The following is a 16,650-nucleotide window of genomic DNA, read 5'->3' as shown; positions in this document are numbered from 1 at the left end:
AATTGAACCCTAGTCTCAGCCTCTTTAATTTTAATTCAGAGTTCACGGTCCTAAACACCACAGTGGTGACTTCTGGTTCAATCCTTGACCCTTCAGGTTCTTGAGCCAAAGTGTGACTCAGGAGTTCTCAATCCTGGATACACAATCGAACTACTAGAGAGCTTTAAAATTTTTCGGATTCTGATTTAATTGGTCTGTAGTAGGTCCTGGGATGACTATTTTAGCTTCCCAAGTGATTCTACTGTGCTGTGCAGGTTGAGGACCTCTACTCTCTTTTGGGAGTCATTTAAATGTATTTAACCTGAAGAACTTGTAGTGGTGTTGGGGCAAAGGGGATAGAGGAGATAGTATTGGATCTGTTTCCTCCAAGGATTCTGTGACTCAAACATTTAACTTGGTCCAGAGGGTTGACTGTAGATTTTTGTCTTGGTGCTGTTGGGGAACAGCGAACAGCTCCAACCTCTTAGCTGAAACTGACTTAACGTTAGTTTAATGATTAACTCCAAACAGTAAGTAGCTGAATTTCTTTTGGAACAATTACCATTTTTCCCATTCAAAATGAGTTGCGAACACATGCTGGGTTTGGGTTCTCTGTGTGGATCTGAGGTAGTCTGGGTGGGATAAGGACTTCTTCTGAATGGCGCATGGGGTCTGAAGATGTTTTATGTTTTGTAAAGAATGGGCCTTAGAAATTTCCTGGGAAGGAAACTTTGCTTGTCAGTAGCTCTGAAGCTCTGGGTGTTCTGTTTCAGGACCTGAGCACTCAAGGTCTGTTTCTATGTGCCACTTGATATAGACAGCTCCTACCACCTGCCAGAATTTGAGCTTCATGTTCAGGAAAGCAGAGAGGAGACATGTATTTGGTTGTAAGCCAAGATGATGTTTGGCCTCCTGCAGATTTAGTCTCCTGTCAGGACTGGGCCTTAACTCCAGTTAAACATTAATCCCAAACATTTCCAGTGGTAGAAACAGGGGAAAAGGCCTGGGTTGGGACGAGAGGGCAGCTCTCATCCCAGCTCTACTGCTAGCTCACTGAAGGAAGTTGGCCAGACCACTGGGGATTAACTCCTCCTTGATAACTTTGTGGCCTGAGAATGCTGGACTGTATATTTAAGACACCTTCCAAATCTACCATGCTGCCTGGCTTTCCCAGTGTTTTCATGGGAAAAGTAAGGATGCAATTTTACTTTTATCCTATTCCTTTTTAAAACAGAAGGCTAAGGTGAACTATTTGCCACGTTTAGTCATCACTTCCTACATTTCTGTCTACAGGCTTCTCAGCTGTTCCATCACCTCCTCAGCTACTCAGGGATCTCCCATGCCTCTAGCACTCCTCTGGGCTCTCAAGAGCCATGATCAGGAGTTATTTAAAGATTTGGAATGATCATTTGATTATTTACATCGGCCATACCCTCCAGAGCCTGCCAAGAGAATACTTGAGTCTTACTGAATATTAACAACAACGATAATAATTACTATTTATTGGTGGCATCCTATGTGTCTAGGCCGTGTGCAGGGACTTTCACACAGTTGTTGTATCTTATCTACATGACCCCTCTGAGAAGTGTATCAGTGACCCTGTTTTACAGGTTAGAACTCCAGGACTCACAGTGGTTGAATACCTTGAGCAGTTGACATTGGAAACCAAATTTGTCCAGCTCTAGAGTCAGTGCTATTTCCATTTCAGCAGCTCAGTTAGTTAAAATCTAGAGTCTTTCCCTTTCCAGGCAAAACCCTGCTACAACAAATCTGTCTCCCTCCTAATCAGTATTTCCTCTTTTTCTGCTCCTGGTCCACTGCACAGTAATCAGCTTGCTTGCTCTGGGTATGAGGCTGGTGGAGGTCAAAACTGGGAGGCATTGGCAGGAGCTGGGGACAAATGGGAGAATATGAGCTTTCTGAAGCCAAAAGTGATCAACTCTGATGATGATGGTTGTGATGACAACCGTAGTAGCAGTAGTAATAATAAATTTAGTTTTATAGCACTCACTTTGTTCCAGATAATGTTTTAAGGGCTTTATACAAATAACGTATTTTAACCTCCCAATGATCCTCTGTGGTAGGCAGGATCTACCCTCATTTTCCAGGTGAGGGAGCTAAGACAGTGAAAAGGTCCAAAGCTAGTAAGTGACTGAACTGGAATTTGAACCTGGCTGTTTGGCAGCAAAGACTACGCATCTGGTTACTGTTCTGAACTGCTTCTCAGCAGCCCCTCCTCTTCCTCTTCTTCCCACTTCTTCCTTCCCACTCTCTTCCTTTCTCCCACCAACCTTCCATGCCCATTGTTTACTCAAGCATGATGCTATGCTTTCTATTCACCATCTCATCTGATTCTCCAACAGTCTTTTGATTTGTCATAATTGTAATTCCCATTTTGAAGATGAAGAAACAGAGTTTCAGAAAGAATATAAATAATTTATTCAAGGTCACACATATGAAAGCAGAGCTGGGATTTTAACCAGGTCTACAGATTCCAGAATCTTAATCTCAACCTTCTGATATTTCAAGTCTAAAGGATGAAGTAGACAGAGTGTTAAAGCAGAGAAAAAGATTCAGGGAGGACTTCCATCTTTCCATCTCATCTTTTCATCCATTTTTCTGGGCTGGAAAAGAGAGTCCTTCCTGAATCTTCTCTCTGGGAGAAGATGGGAGACTAATTCCTCCCATAGAATTACTGTGTTTGGGTTTCCAGTTCTGACAGTGATGCAGGAGCTGTAAGTCCCTGGCATGCCCTGCACAGCATCCTCACCTTGGATGCTCAGTAGATGTACCCAGTGTTGTGACAGTGTGGGGCAGTGACCTAGTGGCCTTCCTCATCCACCTTTTTGCTGCCTGCTGTTTTGTTTGTTTGGGTCCTTCATCTATCTTAGCTGCCTCTGGGAGAAAACATGGGCAACCTGTCTGAGGCTTGTCCTCTCAGCTTCTTGGGTTCCTCTGAAGGCTAAAGAATAAGCCCAGACCTCTCTGTGATGATGGTGGCAAACTCCATCCCTTCCCCTGTGCAGGGCACAGAAAACTCCTCTGGGCTTCATCAAAATTATCCCCCCCCCACCACTAGCTCCTCTGTTATTCCTTCCACCACCAGCCCACACACCCCACAAGTGATCTCTTCCCACTTTATGACAGCTCATCCCAAATCTCTCTGAATAATTCATACTGTTATGTGGCTGGGCTCTGAGCCCAGAGCTTTCTATAAAATTAAACAAGCTTTAGCCAACAATGTGATTCTGCTAGCTCAGGCCATTCCCAGCTTCACTCCAGGATGAGTGCTGCACTTGGTTCTTGAATAGGGGCTCCAGAGTGGTCCTCAAGACCAATCCATCTTGTTTCCTCTGTGGCCTCCTTCCTTCTCTCTCCTCCCACATATCCTAGCCCTCAGGGCCTCCTTCATGAGGATGTGAGACATTCTTCTAACCAGGAAGCCTCACATAGCCTGACCCTTACACACTCTCCAGAACCAGGTACTAGGCCTTTCCACATGCACTAGCTCAATTGCACCCCCAACAGCTCAGACATATAACTATCATAGCCCATTTTTAGCCAAACTTAACCAGCAGGAAAGCCAGGATTTGGACCAGAATCTCCTTCTTTCGGATCCAGGAATTTCCCCCTCCCTCTCCTGGTAGCTAAAAGTGCTAAGAAGGCCATTTTTTCACAGGCTTGAGAAAGAGGTAATGAGAATCCAGTGCAAATGCATGCAGAGGCTTAAATATAGTTGTGCTGGGCTCGGTGCCTCCTGAGCCAAAGGAGGGCTGCCACATTCATCCTGGCCCAGGCCTCATGCGCGTTCTTTGGCACTGTTTCTTCATTGTCTGCTTCAGATGTAAATGTCTATCAATCAGTCATCTCTCTCTCTCTCGTCTATCTACATATATGGAGAAATAATAGTTATACAATATGTATGTTTAAATATGAACACACACATATATAAATATATATCCATATATATGAATGTATATTTACATCTGAAAGAAGGCTAAAAATGACCAGCAGGGCTGGCTGAGGTGAGCTTAGGAGTTCCATTTCTTTTCTTCTCATTCTAAAGAGTAACTTGGTTTTGCTTCAGTGACTCTCTGAGGTCTGTATGTAGAATCCTCTTGCAGATTTCCCAGGAACTATGGGAAAGTAGGAAGGCAGGAGTAAAGGTTGTGGAACAAGGAATCAGAGGGGTAAGTGTCTGTCTCATGCCAGACATTTTTACTGAAGTAATTATGTGCACTTAAAATCAGAGTGGTTCTGTCTTGACCCTTCTACAACTCCCTACACTCCAAGCATGTTAGGGCTTCTGCTCGGTGTTCTTTTAACCCTGCACCCCCAACCACATGTCATTGCCCCTCTACCCAGCTTTATACCAGCTTTTAAAATCATCTGCCTTCTCTATGAGACCATGAGTTTATTAAGGATGGGCCTGAAGCAGTCTTGCTCGGCGTCCAGCATGATGTCTGGCCTATAATAAACCATTAACGTTTGTGAATGTGTGAATGAATGTACTGGCCCTAAGTTATGCCCTTTCACACCAAAAGAAATGAGGGGAATTCAACCACCCCAAAGAGAAGTAGGAATATATAAGTTGTGATCACTCTTAGTTGATTATAAAATGTCAGAAATTATGAACTCCTCCAGAGTTGGGTATCTTCATCTTGACCCCTGAAGTGACCAGCAACAAAACTCTTAGAATGAAAAGGGCCCACGAGCCTATCATTGTGGGACGGAGAGGGAGGGAAGATCTGGGATTGAGCTAATTTGGTGAACCTGTGCTGGGCTGCTTCTTCCAATGGACAAAACAATTGTCCATTCATTGTTTTATCAGCCATTCACTGCTGCATCCTCAGCATACATGCAACTGAGCCTGGCACATAATAGGTGCTTTTGTTGTCAGAATTCTCAAAAACCTGACAGAGGATGGTCTTTTGCTGAACTTGCCTTCTTCCTGTAACATTTTGCTTAGTTTTGGGAACCGGTACAAGGAGGATAGTTAGACCCAGGAGTGATGAGGTTAAAGGCTAGTGCCCCGAGGGACCCAGTTCAGATCAGTTGCTCATGCATTCTTTACTGCTGCCAACCCTAGGCACCCTGCCAGCCTTCAGGGAGGGAAAGAGGGAGAGATCTGGGCAAAGCTAGATGTGGGATATCCAATTCCTGCCACTCTAAATGCCCCAGTTAGAGTTGCCACTGGTTTGCTTGGCACCTTGATTAGTCACTCTAGTGATCTCTTGGCTCACTTTTCTCCCAGAGCTAAGGTTGGCTCCAGTGATTATTATGAGTAAGTCTGACGAGTTAGCAGGGCACCTGGACAATGAGCTCCACACTCCCAGATTCTTGCCTGATGGTAAACACTTTACTGGAAAGAAGTTTTCATAAACAGCTCTCACAAAGCGAAAAGGACATATTCACCACACTCAAGAGCTGGGATGATTGTTTTTAAAAGGGTTGTACACACACACACACACACACACACACACACACACACAGGAGTAAAGAAGTGAAAATGATAATGTGAATATAGGCTGAATTATTTTGCCCATCTGGACTTCAGCTTTTTTGATCAAAAAATGGGAGGAAATGGTAGTGCTAATATAAATGAAACCTTTTTTTTTGCCTGCCTCCCACAGCAGTTGGAAGGATCGGAGGAATAGCCTGGTGACTGTTAGCAGAGGGAGAGCTAGTCAGTTCCTCCCACCTGCCTCAGATTGGTTTCTAGGGCCTGCTTCCTGTGACTCCAGGCCTGCTCTACGGGGGTTTGCTCCAAGGGAGTTGCCAGATGTTTGGGAACCCTGTTGAAGGGTTCTGATCGCCAGCCCTAGCAAATATGCCTGCCTTGGCCCCTGGCTCCCGAGCCCCAGAAGCATTTATGGTATCCCATCTCCAGCTTGGACTATAAAGGGTAACATTATTTCTGGAACCAGCATTTCTGGGTAGCATACATGTGAACATGTGAGCGTAAGTGTGTTAAGTGTGCGCGGGGCGGGGATTGCTGGAGGCAGGGAGGACCCGAAAGCATATCTGGCGAATCAGGGATGTCACTTATTCTTGAGTTAGCCCCAGACAAGGTCACACAGTAATAAGATGATGTGATATTTCTTTCTCTTGGCAGGAGGGTGGGGTCGTAGCACTCTTCAAGGTTTGCCGGCAGGACACTTTCCGGTGCTTGTACCCCCAGGCGCTCCGCACACTGGCCTCCATCTGCTGTGTGGAAGAGGGTGTCCACCAGCTGGAGAAGGTAAGGACAGCTGGCTGGGTGGTGCCTGAGCTCCTCAAGCCAGGTAGGGGTGAGGGCTAGACCTCATGGTAGCCATCTGTTCCTTTTCATGGAGCAAATGCCCTGAATAGTCCTTTTCCCAGTCACCATTTGGATAGGGCTGCTGGGACCTGGACTCTGGGAGTTGGCGAAGAGGTGAAGGAGGTGGGGACTGAGGAGCCTGAGCAGGAAAGGCAGGGCTCAAAGGGACACTCAGCACTTCCTAGGTGGGGTGACAACTGGGGAGACTGCTGTGGGTGGAACATGGTAGAAGGCAGGCAAGTCAGGGGTGGTGCTGGGGTTCAGCATGGTTGATTCTTCACGCACAGCAGGCCTCCTGAAGATGGAAGAGGATCCAGATCCTGGGGGCATAGAGTGGGCAAGAGCAGGGCAGCACTGGGTGCCTGGGAGAGCAAGTGGGACTCCTCTCCACTAAAGACCAGTGGGCTTGGGTGAGGGAGGTGGAAGCCCCAGTCCAAGTGCTCCCTGGGCCAAGATGGCATGGGAGTAGGGTAGGGTTAGAGAAGGAAGGTGGTGATCAGACAGGCCCTAATGCCTCTGCTGAAGCCTGATCTATGGTGACATAACTAATTCCAGCCACCCCGACCCCTTCCCTGGTTGTGGGGCTGAGGCTGCTCCTCTACTCAGACATGAGTGAGTCTGAGCTTGTGGATAGGCTCTTGGATACTCCAGTCAGGAGGGCTGGGAGGCAGGGGCTGAAATCTGGGGTTTCCCAACCAAGTTTCCAGGAAAGATGCTGAAAATTCTTATAGAAAAGTGGAAAGGCCTGGTGTGTCCTGGTACTATGGTGGTACCTGCAGGATTTGGGGTAGGATCTGAGTCTGTTCCTGTGAGCTGGTCTAAATGGGGACAGGGGCCAGCAAACTACTGTCTGTCCTCTGCCTCCATGTCCCACAGTCTAGTCCTGGCAGCCCAAATAACTCCACCCTACCCTCAGTTTCTTCACTTTGGTCTGGACTCCTAGACAAATGGTCATCTTACTTTTTACCCTGCCTCCTTCCAAATCTACTCAGATTATCGGGACAGGGTCGTAGAATCTTGAACTTAGAGATGCTCTTAGCTAAGGATGGAATGTGGATAGGGAACTTGCTCATTTTATAGATGACAAGGCTACAGGTCAGAATAGGGAAGTAATTTGCCTAAGGTGACAGAGCAAGATAGTAGAGGAGCTAGTGCCAGCTTTTTAGACAGAGTGCCCTCTTCCCACTGGGTTGGAAGTTTTCACATCTAGTTGCTATAAGCACTAGATTTGAAGACGAGAAATCCATGCTTACTCCTTCGTTGTGCTACTCATTGGGTAGCGAGGCTCTGAGGAGAGATGTGACTAACTCAAGGTCATATAGCTATTAAATGAGAGAACCAAAAGCCAAATCCAAGTCTCATAAGACTGAAACCAATTACAGTTATCTCTGTTCCAGTGGCCTGATTGGGTGAGCACAGACATGCTATGCGTGTGCTCTCTTATATGGCAAAATAGAGGAATGGGGAGGGTGGTAAGAGAGAGAGGGAGAGACAGACAGGTGGACTTGATAAAGGAAATGCATTGAGCATCCTCAACTTCATGTTCTGAATAATTCCCTCCCTTCTCCTATAAAACTTGTTCTCCCTTGGATAGTGTACAAACAACCAAATGGTGTTTGTTTCTCACCTTTCCTGTCTGGTTGGCAGGGAAAATGGGAGGAGAAGATAAAAGGAGCTTGGGATCACCAGCTCTCCAAAAGCAGCAGAGAGTATGACTTTAGTGAGCTTGCAGTGCAGAAGGAAGTTTTCAATTCAGGGAAGAAAAACAGCAGGGTTTTTCGTTTGTTTGTTTAGAGCTGAAAACATGTGCAGCTGGGACAGCTGGAGGCATTTTTCCTTTCACCTATCTGATGCTGCTCAAATGCCAGAGTGCTTTAATGTGTCTTTCCCAGTACAGATGGCCCAGGTCCTAGCCTGGGATTCAGACCCTGCCCAGTTGAGCAAAAGGAGAAAGAGATGCTCATAGTCTGGGGGGTTACTACGTGCCAGGTGCTGAGCTAGTCTACTACATATGTCCTTTCATTAATGCACCAGGACCTTGTGAGGTGAGCACTATTAGTATCTCCATCTTAAAGATAAGGAAATGGAATCCCAGACAGTTTAAGTGACTTGCCTAAATAACATAGTAAGTATTGGAGCCAGAATTTGGACCCACATCTGCCATAGTCCAACACCCAGTGTGTGTCACGACCTCGCTAGTTTAATGGTTACTCTGAGAGCACTGAAAAGGTCCCTGCAGCTTAATCCCAGACCACCTTGCTGTTCCTGGCCAATGTGCTAACCCCTCACACCCCCAACTGGCATAGGGGATAGTAGCTTACCTGGACATTTCTCCCCTCCAGGACAGATTGCTTATAATACACAGACACTCATGAACTATTTCCTCTTTGCCAGGCACTGAAGAGGAATAAGACTTGCCCTGGCAAGGGCCCCTGAGTGATCAGAAATAACAACTACATTGTATAGCAGTTGTAGAGCTTGCAAAGTGACCCCACATGGATTCTAATTTCATTTGATGCTTGCTTCAGGTTTGAAAGTGTCCCCATAGTATGGATGAGAAAACTGACATCCAGAGAGGTGAAATGACTTCTTGTGTGAAATCATACATTATGTAATTCATTCATTCTGCAAATATTTACTATCTGCTATTTGCCAGGCACTGTTTTAGGCGCTGGGAGTATGACAGTGAACAAAACAGACAAAACTCCTTGTCTTCATGGAGCTTACATTCTAGTCTAGAAGATAGCAAGTTATGATCCATGGGCTAAATTCAGCCTGCTATCTGCCTTGTATGGCCCATCAGCTAAGAATGATTTTTTTTTTTTTCATTTTTAAATGGTTGGAAAAAAACAGAAGAAGAATAAAATTTTGTGTCCCTTGAAAACTTATGTGAAATTCGAAGTTCAGCCCATAGTTTTATTAGAACACAACTACACTCTTTTGTTTGGGTGTTCTCTATGTGCTTTCATACCAAAACAGCAGAACTGAATAGTTGCAACAGAGACCATATAGTCTGGAAAGCCAAAAATATTTACTTTCTGGCCATCTGTAGAAAATCCTTGCGGAGCCGAGTTCTAGCAGGTAAGGAGGATGTCATGACCATGATGAGAGGAACAATAACTAACATATATCAAATACTTGCTTTGGGCAAGCACTTTGCTAAGCCCCTCCTTTCATCAAGTCATTTATTCCCTACCATCCTGTTATATCCCCACTGCTTACAGAAGAAAGGGAGACTCGGAGACACGAATCAACTTGCTCAACTGCACACAGCTAAAAAATGGCCCAGGCAGTAATGTAATTGCAGCTCTGCTGGGCGAGAGCCAGCCTGGGCTATTAACCATTGTGCAGACCCAGGACTTAAAATCTGATATTGTGAGGCCACTGTCCATGCTCTTTTCCTCCATATCATATTGCTTCCAAAGTTGTGAGACGTTCTAGAGACATCTGTGAGGGCCTTAATCTCCCCGACTCTCCACCTATGTGCCCTCTCTGGGCCCTGTCCACGCTTGCCACCCTCTGTGACCTGGGCTGCTCAGCCCTGCCCACAGAGGCTCTGGTGAGGTTGGCCATTGTCAGTGTTGAGGATGGAAGATGGTGAACACCAGGCACAGGCTGGATTGTAGAAACCACAGAGTGACAAGTGAGTGAAGGTGGAGTGGGGAAGTATGGTTCCCTGGGGCTCTTGCCAGCCACCCACTCGCTGGGCATAGTTCATGGCCTAATTAGATCACATCAAAGTTCCAGCCTTCCCTTCCTGATTTACTGGCCTGGCCTTCTCACTGAGGTTTGCTTAATTAATTGGAAGTGGGAAATGTGCTGGATTTGGTGAAATTCATCTCTGTTGTGTGGCTTCCCCCTCCTTTCCTTCAACCTTGAAGAGGTTCATTAAATCCTGCACAGTCTCCAGCGGAGTTGTGGGTCTAGACAGGTCACTGCATCCATTCCAGTTACTGCTGTGTCATGCCTGAGCCTTGCCCGGTTTGGGGGACTTGTGTGGTCATAGATTCAGTCATGGTCTCATTCACTTACTCACAGGAAGTCACTTCATCTCTGCTGCTTCATTCCTTCTGTCTGCCAGTCAGTCATTCACTTACTTTTAAACTCACTCAAATTCCAGTGCTTTAGGATGGTGCGGCAGGAGCATTGCATGAAGCCAGACTTGCCTGGGCAGCATAGCTAGACACTGTTTCTTAAAAAATAAAATAAAATAAAATAAAATAAAATAAAATAAAATAAAATAAAATAAAATAAAATAATAAGTAAACTTACTCACTCATTTGTTCTCTCATGAAGTCCACCATTAATTCACTCTACGAATTCCTTCTTTTATCATTGAAGCAGCCTATTACAGTGGAGAGACCAGGAACTAGAGTCAGGCAATCCTGGGTTTGAGCAGATTTTTCTCACTGTGAGCTTGGATATGTTATCCTGGGAGACTTTCTTAGCACAGTTTCTTGATCAGTAAAATGAACCTATAAAATCTTCCTCATGTATAGTAATATGATGCTTGGCACAGAGTAGGCAGTGAATAAATGGTGGCTACTGGGATTGTGGCAGGTACAATGCTAATCACTGTGACTCTGAAAATGAATGGAAGGTTAGGGTCTGGTGGGGAAGGGAGGGCTGGCATGTGGGAGAGGGGCTGGCTGGTCAAAGTTGCAGTGAAGTGCACACATGGAGAAGCTGGGTGGGGTGGGGGGATGAGTCCTCACAGCCTTTCCCTTTAACAGATAAGGAAACTGAGACTCGGAGACTGTGTTTCCTCAGTCGTGAATGTAGAGCTTGGATGCAAACCCAAGTCTGGCTGATTCTAAACTCCTGCTCTTTCCTCTGCTACCTGGGGAGAGCTGGTCCTTCTGAGGCAAGGACTGCAGAGGGATGACTCCCTGGGAGCTGAGTTCTCTGTGTTGGCCTGGGCAGGGGCCAGACATGGACACCCACCAAGCAGGGATGGAGGCAAGATGCCAACACACAGCAAAGGCCTCTCCACAAGTGTCTGACAGGCCTTTGGAGGCCCCATTCTTTCTTTTCAGAGCTGTCACATGGAGGTCTGGTTCATCTGGGCTACAGCCTCCCCACATCCTAAGCTTCAGGACATCTGTCCTTCCTTCCCTGTGTCCTCATCTGACATCACTCCTCATTCCCATCCCCTGTGCTGGGCTCTGGAGAAAAGACAGGCTCCCTGCCTCCCAGGATAGCTGATGGTGAGAGGCCTAGCAGGACAGACAGTGGTAAGGGCTGTCCTGTGGCCATCAGAGGCTATAGGCAGGAGGCCCCACCTCTGGTGGGGTTGCCGGTGCAGGCAGCACCAAAGAGGCAATGAAGCTGGTCCCAGAAAGGCCAGGGAGGAGCTCCCAGGCAAGCTGGAGGAAAGCAGTCTTAACAAGGGCAGGGGCAGAGGGGACGCCACAGCAGGGAGCCACCCCATGGGGCTCCAAGTCTTTCAGGGTCTCTGTGTTCAGTGAATTGGGGGAGACCCAAGGAGGAGGCAGTAGTCTCTGGACCTCACTTGGAAGAAGACTTGAGGGAGAAAATGAGGGCCAAGGAGGGAGTAAGGGCCCCAGAGCCACACAGTCCAGCAAGAGCAGATGAACCCAACCTGGTAAGGGTGGACTGCTCAGGGTGGCCTTCCTGGAGGACTGGAGCTGGCAAGGTGAACTGCCATTACCAAGCGGGAGGATTGCAGGGTTTGGGGAAGGCTGAAGAGAGGTGAGGGAGCAAGTCACTTCCCCTGTCTGAACCCCAGCCTCATCTTCTGTAAAATGGGATTACCACCTTACCACCTCCTTTATAGGGCTGCTACGGTGATGCAATGCAACAATATGGGTGGGTCTTGCAGCAATGATGCCTGCATGGAGAAAGCACTCTGCCTATGTTTGTTTCCTTTTCCTCCTCCCATGCCCATTTGTTTCCACTTTTTCAGGTTGGTCTGGAGAAAACTTCACATTGCCCCCAAAGGACCTGGTTGTTGGGGATTTTGCAATGACTATGGCAGGGTGCCAGGTGCTCTGAGTGGTGAAAGGGAAGGTCAGGGCACTGCTGGTTCAGGGATTGTGGTTGGATGGGGCCAGGTCAGGATGGGGTTAGAGGGGGCTGCAGACTAGAGCTGGACTGGGGACTATGGTCTGGATGAGGGACTGGAGATGTTAGGGATAGGAAGCTATAGGTCTATGGCCATAAGGCGTGGGGGGCACTCAAAGCCCAAGGCTCAGACAACCTGCAGGACAGTTCTGGTCATTGTCTTTTCCAGCCTTAAGACCGGAGATGGCCTCACTTTCAAAAGAGCATCCTTTTATTCTCACCCCTCCCTTTTGTTTTATTTTTTCAAATAACGAGTTAGTTCACCCTGTGCTGGAGCCAAGGGGGGGAGTTTAATGAAAATCAATACAGAAATTAAAGATGAGGGGAGAGCGGGGAGAAGGGCTCAATTTCAAGTCCAAGAAGAAAATCACCAAGGGCAAGAGCTGGAAAAACTGCTGCCTGTCTCCATGCAGATCCCTCACGCCCCACCCTTATTTCCTGGGGCAGCTTCTTGGCATCAATAGGCCCTGACAGCTGAGGTGCTGGGCTGAATGAGAGATGAAGACAGAGAGGCCTCGACTGAGCTCTTGAAGTCCCAGAGGCCCTGGGCAGGAGGGAGTGGGCTGCAGGGGGGGGGGGGGGGGGGGGAGGCTCTGTGGCCCCAGCTGCTGTTTTACAGGAGTCTCTCTCCACTCTCTGCTCCCTGTATGATTGCAGATGGTCAGAAACAGCTAACTTTTGCAAAAAAATCAATAAAAAATTCAAGCAAGCAAAACACCCTCACTTTAATCAGTTTTTCTCACCATTATGCCCATTTGCTTTTCACAGTCATTTTGTAAGGAGGGCAGGGAGAGATGGTCACCTCCATCTTATTTACAGAAGAGCAAATTGAAGCTGGAAAGGATAGAGATACTGGGAGGGACAGAGGCTAGACTGAGAACCCTGCGTTTTTGCTCCTAATCCTAAGTGCGCCCCCTGGTCCCATTAGGTAAATGGTGTCATAGTGTGCAGAACCCAAGGCAAAGCTACTATCTTGCTAGAGTTGGTTCTAATATATAAGCCAGGCTGGATAGAGACAGAGGGGCTGTGAATGAAAGGCAAAAAAATCTGCTTAATTTGTCTTGCAATCCTGTCTTTACCTAGGAGTAGCTTTTAGAGAGAGAGAGAAAGAGAATGCCTCTGAATGAAGGTTGCAGGTGCCTCTTCACCCCTCTTTGGCACTCAACCCATTTAGGATTATCAGCTTCCTCCACTCCTCACACCCCCAAACACTAGCCTTCAACTCCCATGGGAATGGGCTAAGGCTTTGCAGAGAGCCCCAGGGTCCCAGGTTAGCTGTCTGTGCTGTGACTCTGGCTGACAGGCAGAAAGGAATTGGGGCTGGCACTGTCACTGCCACTCTTCCCAGCCTTGCAAGGGGGCAGGGCCCATGACCGAGCATTCCCAGAGGGATTGTGGCTTGTTCACTTTCGACATGCCAAAGCTCCTGTCTGTCTGTCTTGATGGCTGAGGTGGGGACATTTAAGGAGGCCAGGATGCAAAGAGGCAGGAACTAAATCAGCCACACTGCCCCACCTGCCCTCTTCCCTTCTAACAAAGATCTAGGCTGAGATTACAGGCCAGTACTTTCCAGACTGAAGGAGCCTTGCTGGCTCGGGGACTACGCCTTTCCTGCCAGGTCCAACCTGAGTTTGGAGAAGGGATGGGGCTGCCAGGCAGTCCGGGTGCCTAAGTGCAGCAGTGGGTTTGCAGGAGCAGGCTCCATTCGCGGAGGCTCGGTGAGACCCCATGTGCTGTGCAACAGCGACCCCTGGTGGATAAGAATACCAGTGGCAGCTCCGTCAGGCTGCCTGGGGTAGGCTTCTCCTGGGGCTGTTGAGGCTGCCGGTCTCTGGGCTCCAGGACCAACAATCAAGGCCAGTGTGTGGGGCGGAGTGAGTAGGGGAGTAGGGGAGGTTTACACATTCAATTTTTTTCCTATATGGACACCCAATTGAGCCAGCACCGTTTATTGAAAAGACTATACTTTCAACACTGAATTGAAGTGATACCCTTTTCTTTTTTTAAAAAATAGTGATATATGCATGAGTCTGTTTCTGGATTTTTTTTCTGTCCCATTAGCCCTTTTGTTCGTCTTGTGCCAATAGAGCACTGGGCCTCTATAGTCTAATACATTTTTCTATTTGGTAACATAAATTTACCAACTTTGTTCTTCTTTAAGGTTATCTTGGTAATTCTTAATTTCTTTGCAGTTTTATATACACTTTAGAGTCAGCTTGTCAATGTCCACAAAAATACCTGCTGAAATATTGATTGAGATTTTTAAAAATTTAAATTTTTGGAAATGGACCTCGTTGTTTTTTTTTTTTTTTTTTTTTTTTTTTTTCCAGGCTAGAGTGTGGTGGCATGATTCTGGCTCACGGCAACCTCTGCCTCCCAGGTTCATGCGATTCTCCTGCCTCAGCCTCCCGAGTAGCTAGAATTACAGGTGTGTGCCACTACGCCCAGCTAATTTTGTATTTTTAGTAGAGATGGGATTTGACCGTGTTAGCCAGACTGATCTTGAACTCCTGACCTCAGGTGATCCGCCCACCTCAGCCTCCTAAAGTACTGGAATTACAGGCATGAGTCACTGTGCCCCGCCAGAAATGGACATCTTAAACAATGTAGAATATCCTAATCATTGAACAAAGTACATATCTCTACTTCATACAAACTGTCTTTAATTTCTCTCAGCAATGTTTTGAGTTTTTAGTGCTGGCATCTTGCACATCTTTTTTAGATTTATTCATAGTTATGATTTCATGCAAATGTAAATGGTGTTTTTTAATTTTTATTTTCGGTTGTTGCTAATACATAAAAAATACAAATTTGATATTGTATCCAGTAATATTACTCGCTATATTTACTTACTGTTTTTAATAGTGTATAGATTCATTAGGGTTTTCTATGTACACAATTATGACATCTGTAAATAATGACAGTTTTGCTTCTCCTTTTTCAATCCTTCTATTTCTGCATTTCTTGTCTGATTGCATTGGGCAGCATGGTTTTAAATGAGAGCAGTGATAATGGATATCTTTATCTTGTTACTGATTTCAGGTAAAAAGCTGTCAATATTTAATTTATTATTTTATTATTAAGTATGATACCGTTATTATTTTAAGGATTAAAAATGAGGCTCATAGAAGGTAGATAACTTGCTCATTTCACCAAGTCAGCAAGGAGCCTAGGCGTTTCTTGCTCTGAAGGTTGTGCAACTTCCTTGTATTACACATATCTCTGGAACAGTGCTGCTCAACTCAGGATGTCCATGAGAGTTACTTGAGGAGTTTTACAAACTAATAATACCCCCAGCACTTTAGGAGGTTGAGGTGGGCAGATCACTGCACTCCAACCTGGGCGACAGAGTGAGACCTTGTCTCAAAAAAACAAAAACAAAAATAAAAGCTTAATGATACAAAGACTGCACCACAGACCAATTAAATTCAAATTTCTGGTGGTGAAGTCTGGAGATATGTGTCTTTAAAACTGTCCTAGATGATTCTAATCATCTAAGAACCAGGCTGAGGACCACTGATCTAGAAGCAGGTTGGGTACAGTTCAGATCCCAGCTGCGCCCAGTAGTGCTTTGCTGAAAACTTGGTATGTTCTTACCAGCACATGCCTAGTAACCCTAGCCCAAAGGGAAATCCACCCCCAAAGCACGTTCAGAGCATCTGTTTGAAAATCAGCTATAGGGAAAATCATCTGCTTAATAGGGAAATTATTTACTCTATATACTCTTAAGTTATTCAATCCATAATTGCTTTCCACCTTAATAACTCATCCCTGCTTTCTCTGCCTGTATGTCTCTTTCTCTCTCTATGTCACTGACTTGCCTGCCAAACTGGTTGTATAATCCCTTTCATTCATTGTTCCATTCCATATTACATATTAATATTTGTGTCTTTCCATTTAGCTTTTAACTAAAGATTCTTGTTTGACGTAGCAAAAGAAGTTGAGTGCTGGGATATATTAGTTTGGAGGAGGATAATATTATCATCCTGAAGGCCTATTTTAGCTTTGGTAGCTTTCTATGGGGCTCTCAGCTCTACCACCACTCCGTAAAACAAACACCTCATTGTATAAAGGGAGTCCTTAATTACCCCCTTAGACTGTTACAGACGTCATCCCGGACCTTGTCCCTATCTGGTGTACAGTCCACATTAGCATTCTGCCTCTGACCCATGGGTTTATTTATTCCATGAAATGCTTTGCCCTTTCCCTTGGGCTGTCTCTTGTCTTTGCTTCCTTGGACATGACCCTTTCTCCCCTTTCTGATTATAATTGAATTTGCCCTCTAA

General features: G+C 46.1%; 1 protein-coding gene across 2 annotated transcripts in view; it reads left to right on the top strand.

Annotated features, from left to right (window-relative positions):
• The window catches only part of INSC (INSC spindle orientation adaptor protein), a 133,787-nt gene that overhangs the window by 84,922 nt on the left and 32,215 nt on the right, over positions 1 to 16,650 (top strand). For both annotated transcript variants that reach the window (XM_023230864.2, XM_023230865.3), the window contains exon 7: positions 6,095 to 6,220. In XM_023230864.2, coding sequence (XP_023086632.2) covers positions 6,095 to 6,220 — 126 coding nt within the window. The remainder of the gene's footprint in view (positions 1 to 6,094; positions 6,221 to 16,650) is intronic.

Source organism: Piliocolobus tephrosceles, chromosome 13, assembly GCF_002776525.5.
Source record: "Piliocolobus tephrosceles isolate RC106 chromosome 13, ASM277652v3, whole genome shotgun sequence".
In the NCBI taxonomy this organism is placed as follows: Eukaryota; Metazoa; Chordata; class Mammalia; order Primates; family Cercopithecidae; genus Piliocolobus; species Piliocolobus tephrosceles.
This window is presented reverse-complemented; position numbering and strand designations above follow the sequence as displayed.